The 27,006-nt window shown below is 39.9% G+C and overlaps 1 protein-coding gene across 9 annotated transcripts; it reads right to left on the bottom strand.

Moving 5' to 3' along the window:
- Positions 1 to 1,587: 1,587 nt before the first annotated feature.
- Positions 1,588 to 26,168, bottom strand: ZNF711 (zinc finger protein 711). 9 transcript variants are annotated; one of them, XM_083595890.1, is made up of 9 exons: positions 25,894 to 26,168; positions 21,234 to 21,331; positions 19,207 to 19,737; positions 10,269 to 10,427; positions 9,641 to 9,787; positions 8,774 to 8,911; positions 7,105 to 7,152; positions 6,144 to 6,287; positions 1,588 to 4,390 (listed from the first exon to the last, which is right to left on the bottom strand). In XM_083595890.1, the coding sequence occupies exons 2-9, from the start codon at positions 21,310 to 21,312 to the stop codon at positions 3,213 to 3,215; spliced, it is 2,424 nt and encodes an 807-aa protein (XP_083452016.1). In that variant the 5' UTR covers positions 21,313 to 21,331; positions 25,894 to 26,168; the 3' UTR covers positions 1,588 to 3,212. The 9 variants fall into 9 exon arrangements, with proteins under 9 accessions (XP_083452016.1, XP_083452020.1, XP_083452019.1 ...); XM_083595894.1 differs by lacking the exon at positions 25,894 to 26,168 and adding an exon at positions 25,003 to 25,837 and having other exon boundaries at positions 7,105 to 7,149; positions 8,819 to 8,911; XM_083595893.1 differs by lacking the exon at positions 25,894 to 26,168 and adding an exon at positions 25,003 to 25,837 and having other exon boundaries at positions 8,819 to 8,911.
- Between the last annotated feature and the right edge of the window lie 838 nt (positions 26,169 to 27,006).

The raw sequence follows: 27,006 nt of genomic DNA on the forward strand, positions 1-27,006 counted from the left end.
GAATTGCCCATCCCAGTGTAGAGCTATATAAAAAATAGTCATACGCTTTGGTCACTTATCAACAAGATTTTGAAGAGCCACCACAAGTAAGTGCAGGATGGATTGGGTAATAGTGTGGAGCCATAAAATACACATCAGGGAACCAAAGGGTGCAAAGGCTTAAGCAAAGGTACTTTTTATATGCCCCACTGGATACTTTTGGAGGATACACCTCCATGTTACTGCTACATCAGTCAATATCTGGTATCAAAAGTGATCTCTGTTTCAAAAGTGGTTTGCCAAGTGGGTTCTGTGGGGCAGCAAAATATAAGCCAGGAAACATCTGGAAAAAGTTGAGCAGTAATCTGAATCTTGGCCTAGTTTGAAAAAATACTTTTTTTTTTTTTTGTATTGCTTGATGAAATAGATGTGCAGAGATGTTTGGGAAGCTGCTATAAAAAGTCACTTTTCCATCAGTGATTTGGTCATTCTAACTAAGGTTCATGTGCAAATTAGCCCTTTTCCTCAGCGCATCTCACTTCTACGAATCACTGGCTGATGAAAGGGAGGAGTTTGAAGGCAGAGTCAATTTTGAGTATTGCAGGACCATGTTATGGAAAGCACTAGGAAGCAAAATTAAATGTTAACATTAGAAACATAGACCAAGCACCCACATCCTGATCCTAAATATGCTTCAAAATTTACTTTGCAGCAAGTCTCACTTCATTGGTGCTTATTTTCAAGTTAAGTGAATTTAAATTTTAGGTGCAAGGTCACTTAATATAAAAACAGTACTGGAATGCTATTTCATAATAAAATTAATGCACCCCCCTATGCTGTATGGCATTTGCCAAGCAGAGATATCATTAGTACTTCCTTTTTGGAGCACGCAGGCAGATGCAGCAAGCTGTTTTACCCTGCTATGTTTCTACCGGCATTGATCCAAATTAGGATAGCTGTTCTGTTGCTGTTATTTTGAACAGCCTTGTTCCAATACTTGCACTATGATCAGAGTGCAACCATGGGAGCAAGCTGCCTGCTTCCACACAAGTCTGCTAATAGTATATGTGCATGCACAAACTCACATACAGTGCACACTCAGGAGTGAGGTGATGCCATTTAGTCAACATGTTCTTCAAAAACACTAAAGGGAGGGGTGCAAGTACACTTGTTAACACAGGTACATACTGTAATACCACATCATGATGGAGCTTAAAATGAATTTAGTTGTACTATTCGTCTGCTTTCAATATCACTGTTCCAGCTCTCAGTGAACTACTGCAGATTCAATGAACGGGCAATATTGGTTCACTCAATAGAATTTAAGAGGAGGCAAGACTGAATATGAACACAATTTTTAAAATCACACACTAACAATTAAATGAAAAAAGTCTTAACCACCATCTTTTTCTGTAAATGAGAGTTCTGTCTTTGCACTCTTAATCAATTACAATTTTTTTAAAAAATCTGACGCTTACTGTGATTGTGATTTACAATAAATACTCAAAAACAGTGATCAGGATGTCAACAATTAAAATTTGAACTAAATGATGAGTAAGCAAAACAAATATCTAGCCTGAGCAAGGAATGCAAACTTTTTCAAGAAGCTTGGAGTGCAAGAGATGCATTTTATTGTATGCTCATTACAATGAGTAACACATTTTGAAATAATAGTCCCACATAACAGTGACAATCTTATTTTACATCGTGTACATCATTTTTTACAGCCACATAAAACACAAGGTTTCCCAAAGTTAACTTTCTGAAGTTTAGAAATATAAAAAAAATTTATTCTCAAGGAACTGATTCTCATCTGGTGCAAAAACAAAGTATGAACATTATCTGAAACACAAAGCCACAATATAGTAGCATGAAGTAAAGTTACAATTTATTATGTGAACAGCTGTGTGCAAACATAAAGCAACTTAAAAAAAAAAGTTTTAAAAAAGTACACATTATATGCATAACATTTATGAACAGTTTTTAATTATTAAATAGCCCTAGACCAGCTTGTTATATTAAGCGCCATTTTGATTTGCAGCATGCTAACACAAAGCATTGTTTAAAGGGATGCATATTTCAAATGTATACACTGTAAACTGAAGATCCACCTCCAAACTCTAGCGGCAGCATATTGTTCTGGTTAAATACTGCATATATAACTTTCTTACAGATTGAAAATGCATGTTTATAGTATGGTATATGTTTTGTATGAATTGATTAAAAGGTGCAATTTTCATTTCTATATGGAAATATTTTTAATTTGCAAGGAAGGACCACAGTAGTCTACCCTTGCCAGGAACACTGCCCCCTAAGATTCCCTAGGCATTTCCAACTAATGTAATCTTGATACTCTTTTTTGAAAAAGGAAAACAGTAAAATAGCAAGAAAAACAGTGCCAAATCATAGCACCAACAGCCGCAGCCATCAATTTTTTATTCTTTTTCAAAAATATTATAATAATTAGATCGGCCAAAAGGTAATTTTTTTATATGTGCCATACTGAACATTCAACTGCAGTTTTCAGATAAAAAGGGAAATTATATACACACACATCTTCAATCCTAGTACTGAACAACACCTTTTGAGCTCAAAAACAATGCTGTATTTTTAACACCATATCCTGCGATAACATAGGTCAGCAGCTCTGGAAAAAAAAAGTTTAAATATTGCTCATTGAACCTAAATAAAGGAAGGAAACTATGTTTCCTGGTGAAATGTGTGTTTGCTTTAACAACAACAAAAAAGACAGATCTCAAAATCTAACCAATTCTTGTTTCCCAGCACAGTTAAAAAATGTAATGACAAAGCAACTGACTTCTACCTGCATATTGTAGACTTGCCATAGCAAACATTTCTAAAAACTCCCACCCCCAGTTTTCATTAAGGATATAAATGGCGTTATTGATAAAGGGCTAAGATAACGGTCTTAGTATTTTCTTTAGCTTAATTATATATAACACTTTAAACAGAAGACATTCAAGGTCTCTTTCCGCAGCTTTTCAAACATTCATCTCTGCATTTTATAGTGTTCTTTAGGTTTTGATGAGCAACAATCATAGGGCTATGAGATCCCCTGTCAACCCTAATACTTTTAAAGACTTGTAATACAAAGAATGTAAAGTTATGATTTAATATCAAGCTTTGAAACCAGGAGAAACAGTTCATGAGAGTTTTCTTCCCCAATTAAGCAGATCACAGTTTCTAAACCGTTTTCTTCTACAGCTCATATGTTACATTAGGGCCTCTTTGTGATGCCTCATTATATGCTGATTTTTCTCTGATGGTCTACGGAATCCCTTTTTGCAGTACTCACACCTGTGCGGATAGTCTTTTGTGTGTATTGATATGACATGCCGCTTGAAGCCTGATGCATCTGTAGTGCTATACTCACAATACTGGCATTGATAGACTTTCCTTCCACTGTGGGTCTTCATGTGCTTCTTCAGTTCAGTTTGTTGCCTAAATCCTCTCTTGCATCTTTTGCATTTGAAAGGCAGGTCCTTAGTGTGAACTGAGAGAATATGCCCACTAAGTACAAAAGGATCTGAAGTCTTAAAGTCACAGTGCCTGCACTGATGTACCTTTTTACCTTTATGCGTTTCACTGTGCTTCTTGAGCTCCGATGGACGGTGGAAACCTTTTTCACACACCTCACATTTGTGAGGAAAGTCCTTTGTGTGAACAGATATTATGTGCCGTTTCAGGTCACTCGAGTTGGTGCTCTTGTGGTCACAATGTGGGCACTGATGAGTCTTATGCCCTTGAAACAACTCTGTGTGCTGCTGGAGTTCTTTCTCATCTGTGAATGCCTGGGGACAATGTTCACATTTAAAGGGCAGGTCAGTACCATGCTTGGTTTTGATGTGTGTCTTCAAATTGGACTGATCAGCACAACGAAAGACACAATGCTGGCACTGGTAAGGCTTCTCCCCTGTGTGGGTCCTCATATGCTTTTTGAGCTCAGAAGGATGGCGGAATCCTTTCCCACACTCAACACAAACATGAGGGAAGTTCTTGCTGTGAACGGCAAGCAGATGTCTATTAAGCAGTCCTTGCTCTGCTGTCTCATAGTCACAATATTTGCACTTGTGCAATTTAGGTTCCTTGTCCCTTAAGATCAGTTTATTTGAACTCAGTGGGCTTGCTTCTCTGTATCGCCTGGTGTACTCTGTGAATTCATGCGTTTTGTCAACTTTGTTGATGAGCTTATGGCTTTCCAAATGATTATGAAAGCTTACTTTCTTGTTAGTTGTAAAATCACAGTCTGTGCATTGGTATTTCTTCTTAATCATGTGATCTGGGTGGTTTTTCATATGCCTTTTCAAGAATCCCCTGGATTTAAATTTTTTCCCACATATGTGACAAGGGTAGACGGTTAAGGGTTGTCCATCAGGACCTATTATAACAGCTGTTTTAAACAAACAGAAAATATTATGAAATAAATTGTAACAAGAAAAAGAATGATTCTGACATCAATGAAGCAGAACACAGTATCATTTTTAAAAAAACACCAATCATGTAATGTTTTGAATAAAGAACAGAGCAATCCAAAAGTGGGAGAGTGAGAACTAAAGGCAGATTAATTGCTTTTTCCTATGACCAACTAGGTTCTTGCCAGCAGGGGAGAAAGTATTGGGCCCCCACATTTTGCCTTTTTAATGTTCCTTTCCTATGCTAGGATTTATTTATTTTTAAGTTTCCCTCCCACTGATTTCAATAGGATATCAGTGAAGTGGGAGTGGGTTGAATTCTGTGGATCCAGTCTCAGCACATTTGTGGAACATTCTTTTTGCCATTTTCAAAATCTGTGCTTCCGCAGTCTCAAAGAGGAGGCATACAAAGTTGGATCACCCTCTTCTAGGGTCAACCTCTCTCCCATTCACTAGATCTTAAGAATCCTATTACGACTAGAATTTGTATTTATTGCTTATAATTCTTATAGTCTTTTCACTTTCTACTATTCAACCATATTTTCAATTCTTCATAATTTTGTCAACGTATGCTGAAATTTACTGCTGATAACAATTAAACAAATCTTCACTTCTGAGGATTCACCAAGAGGCACTGAAATTTAACACTTTTACAAAAGAGACTGAGGAATGAAAGACAGCTGAAGCTAAGAACTTCAAACTTAGCAAGCTTCTAGCTGGATAAGCTCAAAACACTCGTCATCAATATTTGGGCTAACAAGTATGGAGATTAAGTCCTAAAATAATACCGGAAAAACAACAACTTTACATGGATGGCTTTCAAAGACAACTGACCACCTCAACCAAAATTCCAAAGTCAGAGGAGTACAATATTCCAAAGTGAAAAAGTGTGGTGCTAGAAGGATGATGGTTAAGTCTATTTCCCTGTATCAGTTTTTGTTTGAAAAATGGCGTGGGACATTTTTACCAACACATTAAGTTGGCTGGAACAAAAAAAACTTCCTAATAAGGCATATTCTATGCACCCTGGTGTTTAGAAGCACACACAAACATCTCCAAGGTTTGGGTATTTATATGTATTCCTGGATAGTTTGACATTTTTACTCCAGTATTTTACACTGGCTGGGGTAAAGAAGTATTTCTATTGAAAAATTCAGTTGATTTCCTTGGAATTTTTATGCGGAGACTTTTTATTTTTGTTTTCAGAAAGAAAACTGTAAATGTAAGTGGCTGAATTACCGAAACATTGATTTCTGCTGTGCAAATGACTATGTCCCATAATGACTACACTGTAGTCTAATATTGTGTAAATTCTACAATGAAAAATGCACTGAGTGGTGGTTCTTTGCCCTTGCTGATTTTTTAAAAAATAAATCTTTGTGCTGGCTGTGCACAAGCTGACAGTGCAACACAACAATGAATAATCTCTTATAAATTACCTTTTAGAAATTTCCAATCCACATGCCTCCTACTATGTTAATATAACAAGAACTTAGCTACTGCAGAAATACTACATGAACTTGTAGTATAAGAAAGTCAGGAAATACTCTTCTGACTATGCAGCTAATAAGATAAGAGAAAACTGGATGAAATCGTAAGGTATCTTTTCCCAAAAAAGAAAAACTCCTAACACTGTAAGAGTACGGAATCAACTACACTTTTATCTTCTAATTTAAGAATGCTAAAAGCTACAGATAAGTAGGTAAAAGCTAGCCAAGGAAGTCGTTTTACCTGTTTGCCACTGCCTTGCTTCCCCTCTCCTCCTTTTCTTGGCTTTCTGTTTAAGCAGTCTGTTTGTGCTAATGCTATCACAGATTTGCAGGAATTGTGTTGCATTAACATTTTTGTTTTCTAATCTTGCATCCAAGTTGGTTCCTGATGTGAAAGACCAGATACGCATCACAATGTGGCAAGAGGCTCCCTTATAAGAGCTTATTTTGAACACTGAAGCTGTTTAGAGAAAGGACCATCTGTTGCAATTGTGTTTGCACTGAGATTGGGACAATGGGATTCTGCTTCATCATAAGATGCTAGAAACACACACTGGATAATAGCTACATATATTTTTTAATACAACACACAGAAAGCAATGATTTGCTTTTGTTTCTATTCATCTTACACAAGCTGTTCTGAAGCTAAGACTGTGAAGAACAGGAGGAAATACTTTGAATTAATAAATGAAAAAAATGTCAGCCAACATCATTCTCACATTCAGGTTGTGATCATATGCACGTTACTAGGAGTAACCCTCAATGAACTCAGTAGGGTTTATTTCTGAGTAGACATACTTAAGGTAACATATTGAAAAGAACTCCTATAATGAAAGATTCACCGGATCCAGCACTGGGGATAGAGCAGAAAGGCACAAAAATTGCTCCAGCATAGCTTCTTCTTGCTTCCTTTAGCATTTTAATGGAGTATTTCGTCCAAAAATGAAACAGAGGTAGCTGCTTGTAAGAGCTGGTGCCAAGTTTAAAAGGAAAGAGGGTTTGTTTTGGGAATGTCACAGCAGGGCTATTGACAGCCCTACGCAAGGAGCTGGTTAATATCATAATTGTGTTTTCGTTTACATTGAATTATCTGCTGTATTAATATTAATGTGCCAATTCTTATATAGTTGCTGATAAAGCCTAAATGTAGTTCACAACATCTTTGAAATACTAGACATATGAGCAATTCTTCATCTACTGACCTGTTGTTTGACAGTCTTCATACCTCCGGGGAAGTCTTCTATCATCTCCTAGGGGAACAGGTAGTTCATTGAAACAGTTCACACATTCCAACTGCATAATGATTTCAAAGCAGTCCAACACAGAAAACAACTAAGCTAATCATTTCTATTTCCAAGTTACTTTTTTACCAACCAACCCCCCCCCCCAATTTCCCACTAACTTTCACTTTAGATACATGATTTGCTGTCAGTTGCTTCAAAATAAAACTTACTAATAGTCACTGCTTTCCAGACATTCATCTTTTTTATGCCATAAATGTGTCTTCATTATTATTTTTCATTACACACAATAATAAGTAGCAACTAGCCTTTAAATGTTTGTATGAAGCTATTCTACAAAATAACATTTGCACATTAGTTCACAGCATTAACAGAAACACCATACAACTTGTTAGCACTGAGCCTCTGATTTGTAAGAATCATATGAAGCAGCCTTACACGGAGTGTGACCATTAGTCTTTCCTAGTTTTGTCAACTTTGACAGTACCTTTCTAGGGTATTAGATATTGTCTTTTTTAGCATCTTCTGCTTGCAATCACTTTTTAATAGAGATGCTGTGGATTTAACCTGAGACCTTCTACAAGCAAAGCATATTCTCTACCACTGAGCTACTGTCCCTTCCCATAGGAACATAGGTATGTGCACACATTGCTACACATCAGCAGTTGTTTGGCTAACCAGGGCCTTCAAGCTACAGGCTAACCCTCCGTATTCCCTTTGCTACAATCTTTTATTCCAGTGCAAAGATTCAGACACGCATATATATGTAAGAGGGAACTAAACAGAATGAGGAAAGTTAAAAGGAAGTTTAAAAATTATGCTCTTGCTCAGCCAGTTTTGAGAACATGGGACAGGATGGAAGACATAACAGCAGTCTATATTGCAGCAGACTTGGGCTGCTTAAAAGGGAAAATGTTGGCACTTTAAAAAACCAAAAGGGCAAAATATAACAGCTTTTCTATTCTGGAGACCATACCACAATTCTGACTACCAGAATTAAATTGTTGTCTGCCACGGAAAGTGTGTTAACAGTATTTGTGGGCCTCTGCTTTGTACAGTGGTCAGATAGCATATGACTTTTGTCACATTTGTAACACCATCTGAATTTGCCATCTAGTGAGGAGTTTTTTTAAAAATGAAATATAGATTTGTGCTTTGGGGATCTGGGTTTCAAATGCTTCTCTAATTTCATTAGGTGAATTCAGCCATTTTTGTAAAATTTTCTGGAAAAAGAGAATGGGTAGCACAGGGGTAAACCTCAGAGGCCTAGGAGCAGCACTTTGAAATCTAAGTGTAGGTGGGCTGACAATTTCCTATAGTTACAAACAGAATATGCAGACACGTGCATGAAAATGGGTTCTTTGAGCAAGTGTTTGAAGTTCCCTTACTATTATTAAATATTAAAACTTAAGACTTATTTTTGAAAGCTTCATTTCAACTGCCACATGAACTGCTAAAGGCAGAAAGAACTCTGGAGAGTCTTTAAAACGAATCCATGGTCCTCTGTACAATACGTTTTATTATGCTTTTATGTCCACTAAATGTTAAAATTATTATTTGGGCAGAGATGGGTTAGTGCAATTAGAAAGGAGAGAAGGGACTCTCATGAAGTCATAATCTAGCATCCTACCATAAGCAGCAGCCCATGCAACAGGAACAAAAGTTTTATTCACACCAGTGTCTTCAAGCTGTGCTTCAGGCAGCGATGTTGCTTCTTCTTCACCAACAATAACCTCCATGTAAACTTCATCAGCTATTTCAGCACAACCTATATTTAGTTTTAAAGGGTATAGAAATTAATGACACTATATATGCCATTTTCCAGCTTTGCTCAATTAATTCGTATTTGATTTAGTAGTTATCTCCTAAACCAGAAGCTACCAATCTATTTGTGAAAATCCAAAATCAGAACACCAGATTCATGAAATTGCCATCAAGAGTTTCCCCTCTATGTTCAAGACTACAAACTGATACATATCTCATAGGAAAGAAGCCCACTTAACTTGGTAGGGGTTGTTTCTCAGCAAGAGCAGACAAGCGGGAAGGGGCGCACCTACATAGCTGACTTCCTGTTAGTGGGGTCAATGTGCATACCAGGAGAAAGCTCTGGTGGGGAGGTTGGTGCGGTACAGGCTGCACCTAGTTCTAAATAAAAATGCTGAGGATTGCATTTCAAAGAAAACTGTCCATCTATGTATCAGATCACAATCCATCTATGTATCAGATCATGATGTGCAATATAGTGCAAACAACAGCACACATGACAAGGTTTGCAATGACCTCTCATTTGCAGTTGATTGAATTTCAGCTTGTTTGTGGACTGGTGCACATAACTTAAGTGGGGTGTGTGTGTTAGGATCTCTATCCTCATTTGAAGTATAAAATAATCATATAACAATATAGGGATAAAATCCCTTCATGTTCACAGTGGTTGTGGGGGGGGGGGGAGAGAAATGACAATATTACTTTTTTAACAACACAAAAATATAATTCTTACCAATATCTTCATCCTCTTGAGAGGAATCTTTAACAGCCATATAAACCATCTTCTCTCGCTGTACTCTGCCGACGCCTCCTTGCTCTAAAACTCCAGCTACAGAATGCCCATTATGAAAGTCACTCTCTGTTACAATTTCTGTTCCACCTTGAAGAGAATAAGTAATTTTTATTTGATAACATTTTGATAGGAACAGTAAAATGTTTCATTTCTTTTCTGTGCGCTTGATGAAATAACAAGACAACAACTGTCATTAGGGGGGAAAGACAGCACGGTGGGGCAGCATTTTAATTTCCATTTAGCATGACAAATTGTCATGGGTTGGACATATGGGAGAAAGGAACAAACTCAGAGGAGTCCTTACAAGGGCATGGGGAAAAGGGTTGGTTCTGGAAGTTGAGTGAGATAGCCAAGGCAGAACCTGGGGGTGCTTCAAGCTATATGTAATCTATGGGCAGAGTTTTCATGGTTTTGTTTTGGTATCTTAGTTATTTTAGATTCCCTTATGAAAGACAATGGAAGGAATTTAATTGGAAACCACTACGAAGAAGTATTTGTTTTACACAATGTAGGCAACTGGATTTTGTAAACACCACAAACTAGCAACATCAGAAGTTGCGATACTTACCTATTTCCACATCATCCTCAGCTTCAGCTTTAAATATGTAAACTTTAATGACTTCAGAACCAAAACCATCATCTTTAGATACATCATCATGTGAAACCTCAGTGCTGATTTTTAAAGGTGTGTTTCCAATATGGTCTAGCTTTTCCCCAACATCATCCACTATAAAAAACAAACAACAACAAAAACCAGTTAGAAGGAAGCAAGAAGCAAGTATTAGCAATGTTGCTCAATTGTTCTTAGCTCATTTATGCAAAACACAACATGATTCGCAATATAAAGCTGGCATGCAGACCAATCACCTTATTTTGCTTGTTTTGTGAATATTTCACATATGAATAGATTTGTTTTATTTTACTGTTTTAATAAATTTCACCACCAAAAATTACAAGCACACTGTTGAAACGTGTCTGTTACATTATAATCTAGAGCGAGATGAGCACGCAACCCTAGAGTCGGATACGACTGGCCTGTACGGGCAGGGGTACCTTTACCTTTACCCCAGAATTGTTTTTGTATTGCTGTCCCTTTCTCCATATATATAGTATAAAATGTTAGCGAGTCACTCTGTAAGGCTGTAAGACTCCCTGTAAGACACCCTGTAAGACTCCAGGAGAGATGTAACACTTCAGATTTATAAATCAGAACAGGATAGCATTATCACTCCAATATACCCCTTCCCAACAGGCATTATTAAACTTATGCCAAACTAACCTTAACCACGGTTGGCCTAATGAGGGTTCTTTCTTAACTAGAGTATGCTAAACAATTCTAGATATTGATCAGTATGAGTTGTATTCAACTAAGTCCTACTCAGAATAGACCCACTAAAATTATGTATGTTAACTTCAGTGGGTCTACCCTGAGTAAGATTGGTGTTGAATGCCACATTATATCTTGTTTAACTATGCTTCAGGCCAGTGCCAATGCGTATCCTAACCTGAGTTAGAGTTACAGTGCAAGCACAGGAAGAAGAATGAAAGAAAGCATGTGATATGGCCTTGCTTCTCATCTTTTAATAATGATTTAAGAGATTTGGAACATTACTTGTATATTGAGCTTAATTCTGAACTCATAAACAACATACCAGTTATTCCCTTTCAATACTATGAGCAGTATCATCAAGTCAAAGTGCTTTAAACTAACAAAATACAGTATAATTTCCTTTGCTTGGAACTTGGAATTAAATGCCCAATATGACACCTCTCTGCAATTGCTCAGCAATAGGCAAATCAGGCTCATTCTCACATAATACATATTTACATGTACTAATGATATGCAACACTTGGATTTAACAGAGCAAATTTGTGTGTGCTCATATTGCCTGTGCTGGATGTCATTTAATACCTGCTAAACAGCAGCAGTATTTGGTGTCATTGATTAAAGTGGTATTACAGAAATCTGTGAACGAATCAGAACACTGCTGGAACTACTGAAAACAGAACTAAATAAAAATAAAAAAGCTAAGCACTATTTTTATTTTTAAATTTATCAGTAATGCTATTGTGAATCATTTTTTTAAAAAACTTCCAGTTATTTTTAAATGGGTGCTTGGGTTTTTTTTGGGGGGGGGTTGCAAAATGGGCATTATCCATCCCTCCTTATGCAACCTGCTTGTGAGAGAGGGCATCTCTGTGGCATAAAGTAGCCTTCCCCAACCTTTGGTCCTCAGATTTTGGAATGCAATCTCTGTAATCCTCAGCCAGCATGACCAATGGTTGGGGATGATGAGGACTGCAGCCTAACATCTGGACTCAAGGCTGAGAAGTTTGGCAAGTATAATGGGAGCCTTTGCTCATCAGAGTAAATAGTGTGCATGCTGAAAACTTGGGGGACTGCATTATTGGGGGATCTCCTCTAATTTGCACAGGAAGGGAGGATCGTGCCACCAGCACACAAAAAAAGTTGTTCTTTCAAAAATTTGGTTAATAAATACCGTATTTTTTGCTCTATAGGACGCACTTTTTCCCCTCCAAAAATGAAGGGGAAATGTGTGTGCGTCCTATGGAGCAAATGCAGGCTTTCACTGAAGCCTGGAGAGTGAGAGGGGTTGGTGCGCACCGACCCCTCTTGCTCTCCAGGCTTCAGGCAGCTATCCGCAAGTCTTCGGAGCGCTCCGAAGGCTTGCGGATAGCAGGCTGAAGCCCGGCGAGCGCAGCGCCAACTCCCGCTGCGCTCGCTGGGCTTCAGGCAGCCATCCGCAAGCCTTCTGAGTGCAGCGGGAGTTCCCGCTGCGCTAGGAAGGCTTGCGGATAGCTGCCTGTTCTGGGGACTGGGGTCGGGGGAAGCTTGGGCTTCCTCGCCCCCAGCACCGCAAGCTCCGGGAGCGGCAGCGAGGTTGCATGCAATCTTGCCACCGCTCCTGGACCTGGAGGGGGGGGGGAATAAAATGTTTTTTCTTTATTCCCCCCCCCAAAAAAACGAGGTGTGCCCTATGGTCCAGTGCGCCCTATGGAGCGAAAAATACGGTAACTCCTTAACTACTCACTTAATGGAGAACCTAATCCCAGATTGGAACAATGAACATTTTATTCTTCTATAATAGTCCCTTGTTTTTAAAATGCAAAGTATTCTTTTTAAAATTACATGGATCAGTATTATCAGTATACCTATGTCACAGTGGGATTTTAAAAAGGCAATATTCTCTATAGAGAATATTGGTGATAAAAAGTAATGTGTAAACGCTTGTGGCTAGAAAGCCTAAGAATTACAAACTATTCATTAACAGTGAAGCAATAATTCAGCAATCAAAAGATGTGTACTTAAATGTCAAAACTAAAAGATGGTAAGCATGCATAAAATGTGACATTTTTGAAGTTAACATTAGTGCCTTGCCTATTGTTTTTTTTCTTCTGTTTCCTTCCTTCATGGTTCTGGTTGAAAAACCCCGTTTGATGCAGAACAGCCCAGTTCTGCAAATTTTCATGCACTGGTTTAATTTGAGTCATCAAACATAATTCTCGGAGAACAAGTATAAGGCAATAAGAACATAATTGTAAATCATAAGGCAAAGAATACCATTAAAAATTCAAAGTTCCTGAAATGCTAAATGCATAGGAATAAGCAAAAACAAAATGACAATGCTTAATCTCTAGCTGAGAAAAAAAGTGAAGAAAAATGGGCAGGCATTTTTTTGAAATGAACCAGTCTAGTTGCTCCTACCTGTTGATGTTCTTAGCCAATGAGTGAAATCAGAGCTGTGACTGATGAGTTGTTTGGATACTAGGCAACGTAACTGCCTTTCACCCTCCACTTTAGTATTTTTCTTACTTCTGTCTTATTTGCTAGTCCCTGGATCTACACAACTGCTGTTCTAACTGTTTTGTTTTGCTGCCTGCCAGTCACACAGAGCAATATGCAGGTAGCCACTTTAACTGCTTAAAAACTGGGAGTAGAAGAAGCAACTCCCCAATAACTGCCTGTGGGCCATATGGAACAACTTTTTGAAAATGTGAGGAAAAAATTATGGGAATCCTGCTGATGCCGCACTGTTTGTTTAGTTTGCCTGCTGGAACATGCAGCGGAAAGCTGCTTGAGAGGCCTCCACTGAATACAGGAGTGGGTGTGGACATGGTAACCCTTTTCTTGTTTCTGCTGCATACTCTACAACACGGATTGTCCCAAAGTTGTGGGATGGACTCATTACAGAGGTGTCATAACAACAATAAATTAATTCTAGCTATTCCCAAATTGTGGAAGCAGTAATGCTGAGTCATTATTTTTATCATCACATTTTTCCTGATTGTTTCCAAGTTGTTGTTGGGGGTGCATTTTAGAGGCATCATTATCATCACGAACTTTTCCTCCTGTGTGGTGCCTAGCAAGGATTGCTCCCAATATGTTTTCGGAAGGGAGTGTTCAGTACAAAGGCCAGAAACATTACTATTATCATCTCCTCATACAGCACTAATTTTGAAAAAAAAAACTTCTAAATGACAGTCAACCTCAAGCATTGCAATGTTCAATGCCTACTGTGGTGAGTTTTATATTCATTTTGTTATTTTCCTTGTCTATCTATTTTTTCTATTCAATGCAGATAGCCAGAAAAGAAAAGAAAAGAAAAGAAAAGAAAAGAAAAGAAAAGAAAAAAGAAAAGAAAAGGCTTGCCAGCTAGCATCAGGCCTTTATTTGTGGCTATGTATGTATATGGCTGGCTATAATAATTTAAAATTATTTCAGGATTCAGTTATATTTTATTTTCTAGTTCTAATCTACAGCAGCACACCAGCAACAAATATAACATCCAAGACTTAACAGTGTTTGGAAAAGCAGAAAGCATTTCAAAACTTATTTGCTAACAAATTAACACAAAAGAATAGCTTTTCCTCCATTTTTTGAACCATGTTCTATTCCTGTCTGGTTTCTTTTTCTGCTCTTTTGGAAGTGCCAGCCATTTTCTGACTGGTGCCCTTAGCACCTTCTCAAAATTCCAAATGTTCCTTCAGGCCAAAATGTTGGAAACCAGTGGTTTGCATGTCATCCAAACCAGAGAGGTGAAGGTATCTCCTCTTTATCCACCAAGGTTGTTTTACAGGTGTGTATTGTAGTTAAAGAGGAGAGATCTTTTTTTAAAAAAAAAAGAAAAACTTTTATTGGTTTTCAGAAAAGGAAATACTCCCCAAAAGTAAAATACAAAATATAACAATACAACCAAAAAAAGAGGTAATTAGCATGTTGTATGGCTTTCATATTATTATTATTATTTTAAAAAATTCTATACCACCCTTCATTCGAGGATCACATATGACAAAGGTGCTAACAAGGAGAGACTTTAACCACAATCCCTGGTTCTGATAACATACTAAATGAAACACTGGCTTAGATACCACTCTATGCTGAAAGGACCGAGGAGAAGCAAAGGAGGTACAAGTTCATCTCTTGAAACAAGCAGGTTTGCACAGTCCTAGCAAGCCATAATATGGTGAATGAGGTTGCTGAATTCCTAAAAAAAAAATATTCTCCTCTGTAAATTTCAGTGCATGACTTATGCATGAGATGAGATTAGACATTAAGTCACTGAGTTGATGATAAGAACTGAAGTATTCCAGTGGGCAAGTGTAATTATATTCTTCACCATTTCTCGCCCATTTATCCTATATATATGTATTCTATCAAATAGTAACTATATGGGCATGGCAGGTGGGGGGAAGCCAGGAAAAATATTTTTATCACAAAAATAGTACCTTCAGGTAAAACATTAGTGCCAGCATTATTGTAACACATTAAAAAACACATAACTTACCTCTCTTTCTCTCCCAAACACTTCTGTTTAAAATTGTTAAGTCTTGCCTGAAAGGCAGCAGCATTACAACAGGCAATATAATAATGAAGTAGTATCTTGAAATGATCATCCATGGTTCAAAGGTGTGTACCACACAACAAATTAACACCTGCTTAACAAAGTCGTTTAAACATAATAAAGTTTGCATCCAGTCACAAAATGTCTGCAATGTAGGATATTTTAATTGAATATAGTATTTTCTGCTTTTAGAATGTCTAGTGTTGCAGACAAAACACTCTTCCCTGTTCAGGTGGTTCAAGCAGTAGGGAGTGCAGTGGTACCTTGGTTTAAGAACAGTCCTGTTTAAGAACAATTTGGTTTACGAACTCAGCAAAACCGGAAGTAGTATCCCAGTTAGCAAACTTTACCTCGGTCTAAGAACGGAATCCAAACAGTGGAAGGGCACCAGTGGCAGAAGGCCTCATTAGGGAAAGCGCGCCTCAGTTTAAGAATGGTTTCGGTTTAAGAACAGACTTCCAGAACAGATTAAGTTCGTAAACCAAGGTACCACTGTACTAACATTTCTTTCCCACACATACTGCCTTAAAAATGTGGAACAGTGACATGGATTTAGTCGGATGCAAACAGAGGAGACATTTAGGATACAGTCCTACACACACTTACCGGAAAGTAAGCCTGACTGAACTCAGACAGGATTACTTCTAAGTAGATATTATATTGTTAAACTCTACTGAAAACAGCTGCTTGAAAAGAAAGCTTTTCAGCTGGAATCACAGGAAGCCAGGAAATAGCATACTGTTTCTGGAGGAGTTATCAACGTTCTGTGTTATTTTTATTTATTTATTTATTTATTTAAGGTGTTTATATATTGCTTTTCGGGTAGACTTTACAAGTGGTTACAAAACATTAATTTATCACACTGTTGTTGTTTTTCCATTTTTTAAAGCCCTTGTTACAGAGACATGTTAGGTGCTTAAAATATTGGAAACAAGGGGTCAAATAAAAAAGTCGCTAACATGCTCACATTTTTCAACTCTTGCAAGGTATTTTAAGGGATGCTACCATATTTGTGTGTGTGTGTGTGTGTGTGTGTGTGTGTGTGTGTGTGTAATACTTCAGGCACTATAGAAATGTACTGTATCGATCAACCATAGCTTGACATCTAAGTTAATTACTTATGTCAATTCCATTCAATATGCACACTTTGGATTCCTCCTTCAACCCATGCTTCTTTCTCAACAAAATATACCTAGGTGTAACAAGATTTGCACAGACATCATCATAATTATATAGATATGAACTAAATGAAGAAATTTCAGTTTCATGCATTAATAATCCCACAACTCTCCTCACCAAAATTTTCATTTTAAAGTAATAGCTGCAGGACTATTACTTTCTGGTCTGGTCCACATAGTAAACCCATTAGTGGAAGAAACTGAATAAATTCTGTAAATCCCAGTTATATTATATTGTTGCTCTCAACACAAATAAGTGTGAAGGGATTGTTTGCAAGAGAAATTCTGCAGAAAAGCCTGTTTACCAAAGAAGAAAAAGGGTAATATTTGCCGCCTCTAACTTACCTTTTCAGCTGTTACCAGATGTGAGATGTTCAGATTCAGTGTAGATTGCCAGCTCTCAATTCATATGATGTCTCAGCATACACTATGCTGGTGATGTCACACCAAGCACAGAAGTCCATGAGACGTAGTTTTACAGTTGTGCTTTTATTAAGTAAGTTTAAATTTGCTTTACCTAGGTTCTATCTCAATAGAGGAATGTATTCTTAATTTTAGCAAACTATGCAGCACCATATTGCAGGACTAGGTAACTTTTGGCCAGCATACGAGATGTGGCTTAGCCACCCATATTATGGCTCAAATAATAATTTCTGAACATGTGGTCTACAGCATGACCCACAATGTGAATCTAAACATTGCTTGTAAGAAACTCCACTACCATTCCAGATTGCCGTGATGACATTACTGGTGGTGGAATCCTTGCTAAGGGAAGTGGCGTGACACCACGAAAAAGTTGTCAACCTACTATACTGTAGTAAGCAATAAGAATAAGATTGGACCCTGTTATTACTAGGTTTTTTTGTTGTTTTTATGATACTTTTTGTTTTTACTGTTTTCATGTCTGCATTTTTGTATACCACTTAGAGACTTTCAATTTTAAGTTGTTTAGAAATTGCTTTAAATAAAATAACAGATTTTTGAAAGAAGCTGGTAGTGGAATAATATGTTACCCCTAAAGAACAGCTGCAATGAGTAGCATAGGATTACCAGTACTGTGCATGCAGGGCTATCATATGGATCAAGAGCTAGCAATCCACTGTGGGTGTTTGAACATCACAAACATAAAAAACAAAAACAAAGAGATATTTCATTATTTGTGTGGGGGTTTTTTTAGCTTACACAGACTGATGTCTTCCCTGTAACAGTTGTCATACCATGTTAGTTTCCCTCAGCAAAATCAACAAAGGAGTCTTGGTGGCACCTTAACGGCAACACAAACAAACATCTTTCTAGCTCAGAAAACCCTGCATGCATCTGATGAAGTGGGTCATAATCCACAGAAGCTCATGTCATGGTAGTTTTGTAAGTCTTTAAAGATGCCACAAGTCTGTTGTTCTTACTATCCGATCTTCAATTCACGTACCTTGGAAGTCGAACGAAATCTGTTCCGGAAGTCCGTTCGACTTCCAAAACGTTCACAAACCAAAGCATGGCTTCCGATTGGCTGCAGGAAGCTCCTGTAGCCAATCAGAAGCCGCGGAAGCCCCATCAGACGTTCAGATTCCAAAGAATGTTCGCAAACTGGAACACTCACTTTCAGGTTTGCGGCATTTGGGAGCCAAAACGTTAGACTTGCAAGGTGTTCGGGATCCAAGGTACGATTGTATTGGCACTAATTCCCATAACTGCCCATTATAAAATTAGTTTTTTGTTGTTGTTTTTTTCAAATTAACCTTTAAAAATGTCTACTTATTTAACATTGAAGTATTCCATTTGGAAATGTGTTCTAAAGAATGCAAAGAATTGAAGTGTTGTATGTGCACTGCTATGGAAGTTTTTTGTTTTGTTTTTGAAGAGTCTTTCATAAGAATTGTCAAGTCCTCCCAGCCATGGTTCCAAGAATATATATATATTAGAATGTTGTACTGTTCCCATAAACCTCTTTAACTGTGAAAACAAAATCTCACTGTGAGTTGTATTCTATCCTATCGTGTTCTTCTGCTGATAGAAGGCTCTTTGATCTAAGAGGTTTCTGTTAGCAGAAAGGGAAGGTAGAATTTATTTTCTCAAATTCTCTTTCCTCTGCAACTCCTCCAAAATCTGCTCAAGAGAGCTGGTGAACCCTTTGGAAGTGAAGTAGGAAGCGTGAATAATTGCAGGAGAAAGGGGAATTTGCAGAAATTTCCATTTTGGCTCACGGAAGCCTCTTCTCAATCCAACAGTATTCTTTAAGCAGAGGGGTACAACTGGATAAAGATTTATGTACACTAGCCACCTACTGCTACTAACTAGAAACCATTTTTAAGCAGTATTGAGTATTTTACGGTTGTAATGCTATTTCTTCCAAAATTTTATTGGGAAAATTATATTCAAACTAACAACCAATTATACTTCATAACCTCTCATCACTGGATCACTTCTAGTCTGAACAGACTCAAATGTCATATAAACCTTAACTTACAAGATATCATTAAGTAGTCTTCAGATGTGCTCTTGCCATCATCATCATCTTCAGTCTTTATAGTAACTGTAGAACCAGGAACAGTGCCAGCTGCCTGAATCACAGTTTCTGTATCTGAATTGGTTACAAGAACCTCTTCTGAAACCATTGTGGGAGAATCTGCTCCTGACACAGAATCTTGTACCACATGTTCCAAATGACCATCAGGGCCCGTAACAAGATCAGCCACAAAAACCTGATCAGGAACTCTAACAGTTTCTGTAATTAGATCTGAAGTCAAAACATGATCACTGGTATCTAGTGCTTCTTCAATAGCTACATCAGCCTCCAATACAGATTCAGGAACTATCACCCCTTCTGTGACAACATCGGTTTCGGTTATTATATCAGGTCCTTGGACAACTTCAGCCGCTAAGCCATGATCAAGAGTTATTCCATCATCTGTGACAACATCGGAAACGAGTACAGCTTCAGGAACTGACACAACAATATGATCTCCATCAATGTGAGCAGTACCAGCCATTCCAGCCACTATGAAACAAATGTAAATGAGATAAAGTATTAATAGTTATATTGCTGTAGAACAATACTATGCATCTAAGAAATACATAGAATGAATGCAGTCAGACAAACTACTCTCCTACCTTTCATTACATTTAATTTTAGTTTAAGGAGGGCATATTAGGAGAGTGTTCTGTAATTGAGCTATCCTCCCCATAGGTAGGATAGGTGACAGTAGCTCATGTGAAGTCTGGTCTTCTGAAGGGAAGGGGAGGTTTTGCTGGAAATATTTGATAACCATATTCAGAAAAAATGGTGACATTCAATAATGTCCGCTTGCTTGTGCAACAAAACTCCACTACCACAATGAAGATTTTGGTTTCTATTCTCCAGCCCCCAAGATCTGCTCCAAAGAGTCATCCAACCCTCTGGATCATATTTTAGGTGCACATGAAGACCGCAGGGTGAGGAGACAAAAGAGAAATCCCACTACAGGAGCAAGCACCCTCTTGTGCTATCCTAGATATCATCCAATGCTTAAGGAATTCAATTAAGTTGTTCAGTTATATCATTATGCATATAATGATCAACTTTGGCAAGTATTTGTGCTATAGTACAACACACCTACTAGAGATTAAAAATCAGTACATTCAAAGAACTTACTTCTGAGTATACATTCTTAGGTTGTTATAGAGCAATTCTATACACAAGAAGCTGGTGTAAAGCAAGCCAGTATAAGTTAACTGGCTTACACCAGAAAGTTACACCAGATTCAAATGCTATTCAGGAGCACAGTTACTGCCCTAAGTCTGGCAGAGAGAAAACAAGCCTTACAAATATATATTTTTTGAGATATAGTACTTTTTTTGCTAGCTTGACTTATGGCAGATCACATGACTGAGCTGAACAGGTTACGATCCAGCCTAAGTCTCTCTAATTCTGCACACACCATGTTATTTTTACAAGACTTATGCCAGCTTAAGATCCACTGGGCTCAAGTGAGTCAGTTGAGTTACAGTTGAGTTACAGCTGAGCTGCGATGGGGGAGATAAACTGGTGTGCAATGAATGAGAGAGTTAAACCTAGCTGTGCTGGAATCTCCTGGATGAGCTGAAGATTTGATGGATCCTAACCCACTCATCTTGGCAGATCTAGTTATAGAATTGCTTTCCTAGTATATGGAATACAACTAATTAAAAAATAATTTTAACTCTCTACTGCCATCTAATATTGCGGATTCCATTATTTCAAAAATTAAATACAAGAATATTATAAACAATTGTGTATACTGCAGTCCATACACATTCCCCATGCCTCTGGTCTACTAAGGCAGCAAGCCAGCAATACTGCTACGCAGAAGAGGTAGCCAAAAGTGTCAGCCACCCACTGTGGTACAGTGACTCTCAGGCTCCTCTCATACTATCTATGCCGTGTTTTGCACCCATGCCATTCGTTATTCATTCATAATATACAGCAGGTGATTAGTAAACAGTCAAGTTAAAAATAAAAGTTTGTTGTTGTTTTACCAAAATCCTGCATAATCATAGTGTGAGGCATTTTGGACTCCTGTGTCTGCAACCCAAGACTTCCACCACCTGGATCCATAATCTTCTATGCTCACAAACTGAGAAAAGAAAGTGAATAGAAATTACTACTTGTAGTAACATAACTATCTTAGAATGTGTTTCATAAAGAATTCAGTGCACACATATTTAGCAAGTGCATGTGTGCATCTTCTTCTTACTAGACTTTACACCAAGAGCAAATATCAGCATGACTCCTCAGCCTCTCCTAGTAGGGCAGGGGAGATAAAATAATGAATGGATTTATTTTGTGCTTTGACAGCTAACGATTTTTGTTGCAGTTTTTGCACATTTATAGAGTGTGAAGTAGTAAAGAGTCATGCAACAGGTGTGTAAAGCCACTGGGAAAAGGCTGCAGCAATAATTTTACCACCACATAACAAAGACCATTTCAGGTTCTCTGTCCATAAACATACCTGCACAATGACAGCTGCCAGAATCCTATACATGCACAATTGGAAGGAAGAAAAAGTCCCAACCAAAGAGGAATGGGTTGCAAACCTAAAGGACTATGCAGAACTGGTGAAGTTGAGAGTGAGAGACCAAAGTGACCAACTTTTTATTGAAGAATGGAAACCCTTTTCACAGTATTTGAGAAAAAACTATACTCAAAATTATGGACAGGATTTGAACTATGAGCAGTGGATTGAGAATGACAATAAATGTAACAAAGGAAACATGTATTAGATATAGTTTGACATATAATACAACAGAATATGGGTGGTAATAAAAACAGCACAGAGGTAAGGGTGGGAAGTCACCTTGTTCATTTTGCAAAAGAAACATATCTTGAATTTGAGGTTAATGTGTTTAAGCTTTTAAAATTGAATAAAATGTATTATTACATTAAAAAGAATATGTAGCACCTCACACAGGTATGAATCAACGCATGGTATATCCCTCAGCATTGTTAACACTTGTGCCTATGTTCACCAGAATCCCACCGTGTCTGAATGAGACAAACTGGAATCTTCCTGATTGCCCTACCCTTCCTTTCTAATCATCCTTTAGTCACGGTGGGCCAGGTTGAGAAAAAGGATGGCCCCGAGATGGTCCAGTCAACAGGGCTTTCCTCTTACGTTTTACTAACCATGCTCTAACTTTGTGGAGCAGTAAGTAGCAACCTGCCTTATGCTGAATAATTAAGGCTTCCATTTGTTGCCCACATCCCAAGGAGTAACTTGGGGGAATGGAAGATATCACCTATGTGATTTCAGGGGCTTATGACATATTTATTTATACCTTAACCTTCTGACCATGCACACAAAAGATAATTTCCCCTTATCTTCCAACAATGCATGTTTACAGGTAAAATTAACTGAGCAGGGCCTGAATAGCCTTGTTCAGTACTGTATGAAAAGGAGTGCCACCTCGGAGGAGTAACCAATCTAGCAGATCAGGACAAGTGTTCCCTCTGTGTGAGAAAGTGAATGTGTTGCTTCATTTTTATATGTGAGAAGAGCATATGACAGTGACAGGAGACCCACCAAAAGTCATATTCACAAGGCTCAGAAAAACTTGGAGCTAGCCCTGGTTCAATGGGGGCTTGCTCCTAAGAAATGTCCACAGCAAGGGTAGGCACATCTTTCTGTTAAAGGGCCACATCTGGGTACTGAAATTGCAGGGTGGGCAATAAATAGCACTGCAAGCATTCCACTCATGAGGGATCCATCTTTTTGCAAGGCATATAGAGTCCCTCCTGGGCAAGACCACATCCCTGTCAACAGCAGTAACTCTGAGTCACTCAGCTGTTAGGCAGCAAATGTTTGCAGGTAGTTTTTTTTTTTTTTTTAAGTGGCTGCTGCAGCTGCAATTGTCTCGCCCGCCACTTTCCCAACCAGCACAGCAGATGAGCTAAGCAGGACCAAGTCAACAGAGCTGCCATTAGGCACTAATAATAATAATAATAATAATAATAATAATAATAATAATTTATTACTTATACCCCACCCATCTGGCGGGGTTTCCCCAGCCTTTCTGGGCGGCTTCCAATAAGAGATAAAAAATACATTAAAACATCAGTCGTTAAAAACAGGGCTCCCTTCAGATGTCTTCTAAACATCAGATGGTTCTTTATTTCTTTTTAAAGTGTGGAATTACAGGTGCTAATAAAGAAACACCTAAATTTTGTACAATTATTTTGTACAACCAGGCATTTTGCACAATTAAATACAAATGGAAATGTCCAGGACAAACATATATGGAAAAGGACTTGACCTACCCAATGAAGACTGTGGATGCAAAATTATACTTCCCCAGGTAAAAATAAACTATGCTTGCTTGCAGTAAGAAATCTAGGTCTACAGCCCTACTGAATGTCAGCTGCACTTACTTCCCACAGCAAAAAAGTCTGTTGCAGCGGAACACAAGATCAGATGTTTTTAATCATATGCATCCAATGAAGTAGGCTCTAGGCCATTGAAGTTTATAGCATAAATCTGCAGCATCTTAAGGAAGTCAAAGATTGGGTTGGGATTTTTTCTGAATCATTTCCCAGTAAACCCGAACAGGCTAAGCTCTGCAAAACTAAAGCACACGGGCGAGTGAGTTCCAACTGAACTTAAAAGTAAACATGCAGAGGAGATCGGACTGCTTATGAGAATCAAAAACACATGTTCGAGACCAAGGCGCGTTGCTTTGCTACCTAAATTTATATGCTTCATTTCTGTAAGGCTTCTAGCTTGCTATTCCTCAGCGCGCAACAGACAGCTGGGGAAACGCGCGTGCATGGGACGGAGACGCGCATACTATATACAAACACGCACAAAAACACACACACACACAACCCTCCTCTTCCTCTCGCTTCCAATCAGCGCCCGTGATGAGCAAACAATAAAGCGGCGCTTTGGAGCCCGAGTCGGGCAAAAGGGGGTGGGGTTGTACCCATCCTTCCCCGGGGCGGTGTTGCGCGGCCGAGGGAGGGCAGGGAGCCAGCGGTGCCTAGCGCGGGGCCCGAGAGGAAGTACGGCAGCGAGGGGGCCCGTCGGCTGTGGGAGACAAAAGACTCTCTCGGGGGAGGCGGCTTCCACCAGGGACAGCTCCCCTAGCAGGAGTTGCGAGGTGGGAAAGCAACGCTTTCCCCGCATCCGCGGGCCTCGTCTTCACCGGACTGCCGCCGCTTCCTTCTCCCCCCCCCCCCTTTTCTGTCGTGCTTCTACGTCCCGCGGCACTATGAGGCGCAAGAGGGAGGACGGTTTGTCTGATTGCTACAGCCGATGGGTGTCAGTTAGCGGGCGGGCGGGCATGTGTGTGTGTGTGTACGCGCGTGTTTTAAAGAGCTTCTGTAAGGTGGAGGGAGACGAGGGCCTCTGCCGAGCTGCGCTTCTCTGCTGCAACGGGCGCCATTTTATTTTCCGCCATTTTCTGGCCGCCTTCGGGCCCGGCCACAGCCCCGGCCGAGCAGTATGCGGAGGGGGGAAAGCCCGAGCGCTCGCTCGCGGCCGCCTGGCTGTGAGGCGCGAGCCGGTTCATACGCTTCGTATTTTTGCTTCGTTCGGTTTTTTAAATAAAAAAAGGCGGTTGTTTAGATGAGCGGCCCTGTAGGCCTCGGGGCGCGGCCTGCTCCGGGGCCTAAGCGGCCTGGCGCCTCCTCCCCCGCCGCCTCCCCGTTTTTTAAAAAATAAAATCGAATTTCTGCTCAATTCCCTTGTCGCGGCTGAGCGCACATCCCCTTCCCCGCTTCCCCCCACACCGCCGCCGCTCTCCTCCTCACCTTCGCTTGGCGGGCTCGGGCCCGAGCGGGTGGGGAGTGCAGGCCCGAGGACCCGGCCGCCTCGGCTGTCGCTTTTCGGGGCCTGGCATTCGGGGTCCGCCAGGTCCGAGGCCTGCACCAATCACAGGCTAGGGCTAGGAAACGGCAGGCGGGCGGGAGCGCGCGCGGCCTGCTCACTCGCAAACTCACTCCCCCCTCCCTTTCTCTCTTCACCCTCGCCCCCCCCCCCAACGCAACCACCAGCAGTCTCGCGACCAGCCGTTGCTGGAACACACGTCACCCAGGCGCAAGCATCAACCGCGCGCACTTGCGCGCCCCCCTCATCTTGTTTAACCCCCCCATCTCTCTCATCTTCTGAGACCCTGCCGCCGCCGGTGTCCAGAGCATGCGTAGCAAAAGCGAATGAGGCTTTCTATATGCCAGTACTTTCCTTGCCATTAGTTGTCGCGCGGGGGGGGGGGAAGGGGGAGCCCAAGCAAAACAAAAGCCAGTCGAGAGGCGCCCTGGATTGACTGCAGTGACTGGGGAGGGGGGAGGATCGCGGCCACCGAAGATGCGCGAGCGCTCGGTGGTCCGTCGCTTCACGCCATCGCTGACCAGAAAGGAGAGGTGATGTGGTCTTGACGATACCCCAGAAAAATAAATGATGGAAATTAACCGACCTGATTTTTTGGGTTGGGGGGTGGGTGGGTACGGCAGGAGTTTTGATCTCGAAACCCGCCCCAGTCAAAAAAACACACGGGAACTTAACAGGTCATTTCAGCACCGTTACAATAAACGATAACTGAGTTTGGTACCTCAAAACGCGTCGAATGGTTATTTCAAAGAGGCAATAAAAGACATGGCAGGTGTCCCCCTCCCCACAAAAAACACACAACTGAGTTTCTCTACCGTTCGCTTTTTCTCATGTACAAGTCGTGATTCTTGCTCCCCCAACTCGTTTTTAAACGTCGCCGCGGTTGTATCTGGCCAGCCCTTTAAGGAATCTTTTGTCCCCTCAGCGGTTGGCAAAGGGGTCGCGGCTGCCATCCTAACCAAGGGCTACTTTGGAGTAAGCCTTGTGGTACCCAGTGGGCTTGCTTTTTAAGTCGGCAAGCCTTCGGATCGCACCCCAAGCCTCGCTGAATATTCAGCTGGGCTTCGGACGCATAAGATGGCGCTGTTGCTCTCCTTTACTGGAGAGTTTACCATTTGAAAATAGGAAACAGCTAATCACCCTGAACCCAGAGTATTTTAGGCTATAATCCTCGACACACTAATTACGTTCACTGAGATCAAATAATAAAGTTGGGAGAAACCCCAAGGGTCATCTAGTCCAACCCCTGCTATGCAGGAATTTCAACGAAAGCAACTGTGATAGATGGCCATCCAAACTCTGCTTATAAACCTCTAATGAAGGAGACTCATACCAACTTCTGAAAGCTTTTGCTATCATAAAGTTCTTCCTAATGTTTAATCAAGAGTCCATTGGACAGGAGCAGGAGAAAACAAAGCTTGCGCCATCTTCTATGTGAAAGCCCTTTAGACATTTGAGGATGGCTATCGTATATCCTCTCAGTCTCAACTTATCCAGGCTAAACATTTCCAATTCAACCATTCCTCAAAAGGTTTGGTTTCCAGACCCTTGATCATCCGCTCCTGCACATATTCCAGCTTGTCTGTATCCTTAAATTGCAGCACACAGAACTAGACACAGAAGACCAAGACACAATAGAGCAGTACCAGTGCTATTTTTCTAGAAGGTGCCATGAACTACCTGGATGAAGGGATGCTCATAAAACTTGCTGATGACTTCAAAATGGGATGAGCATCCCTTCAACTCCTTCATCCAAGTAGCTCCATAAAGACGTTGAACAAGACAGAACCCTGCACCCCACTTGTTTGTGCTATTAATATCCATTTCAACACATAGCAAATGCTGTATTGTTTTAAACACTTGATTGGAAGCCGCCCAGAGTGGCTGGGGTAACTCAGTCAGATGGGCGGGGTATAAATAATAAATTA

The sequence above is a fragment of the Podarcis filfolensis genome (genome assembly GCF_964270895.1).
Source record: "Podarcis filfolensis genome assembly, chromosome: Z".
NCBI classification, from domain to species: domain Eukaryota; kingdom Metazoa; phylum Chordata; class Lepidosauria; order Squamata; family Lacertidae; genus Podarcis; species Podarcis filfolensis.

What these genes read in the sequence shown, in the direction of transcription:
- ZNF711 (XM_083595890.1), bottom strand. Translation starts at nt 21,312, where the DNA reads ATGGATCCAGGTGGTGGAAGTCTTGGGTTGCAGACACAGGAGTCCAAA. An exon ending in TCAAGAGGATGAAGATATTG is followed by an intron (nt 8,912 to 9,640) that starts GTAAGAATTATA and finishes AACTAAATATAG; the next exon opens with GTTGTGCTGAAATAGCTGAT. An exon ending in TGCATGGGCTGCTGCTTATG is followed by an intron (nt 7,153 to 8,773) that starts GTAGGATGCTAG and finishes CTGTTCCCCTAG; the next exon opens with GAGATGATAGAAGACTTCCC.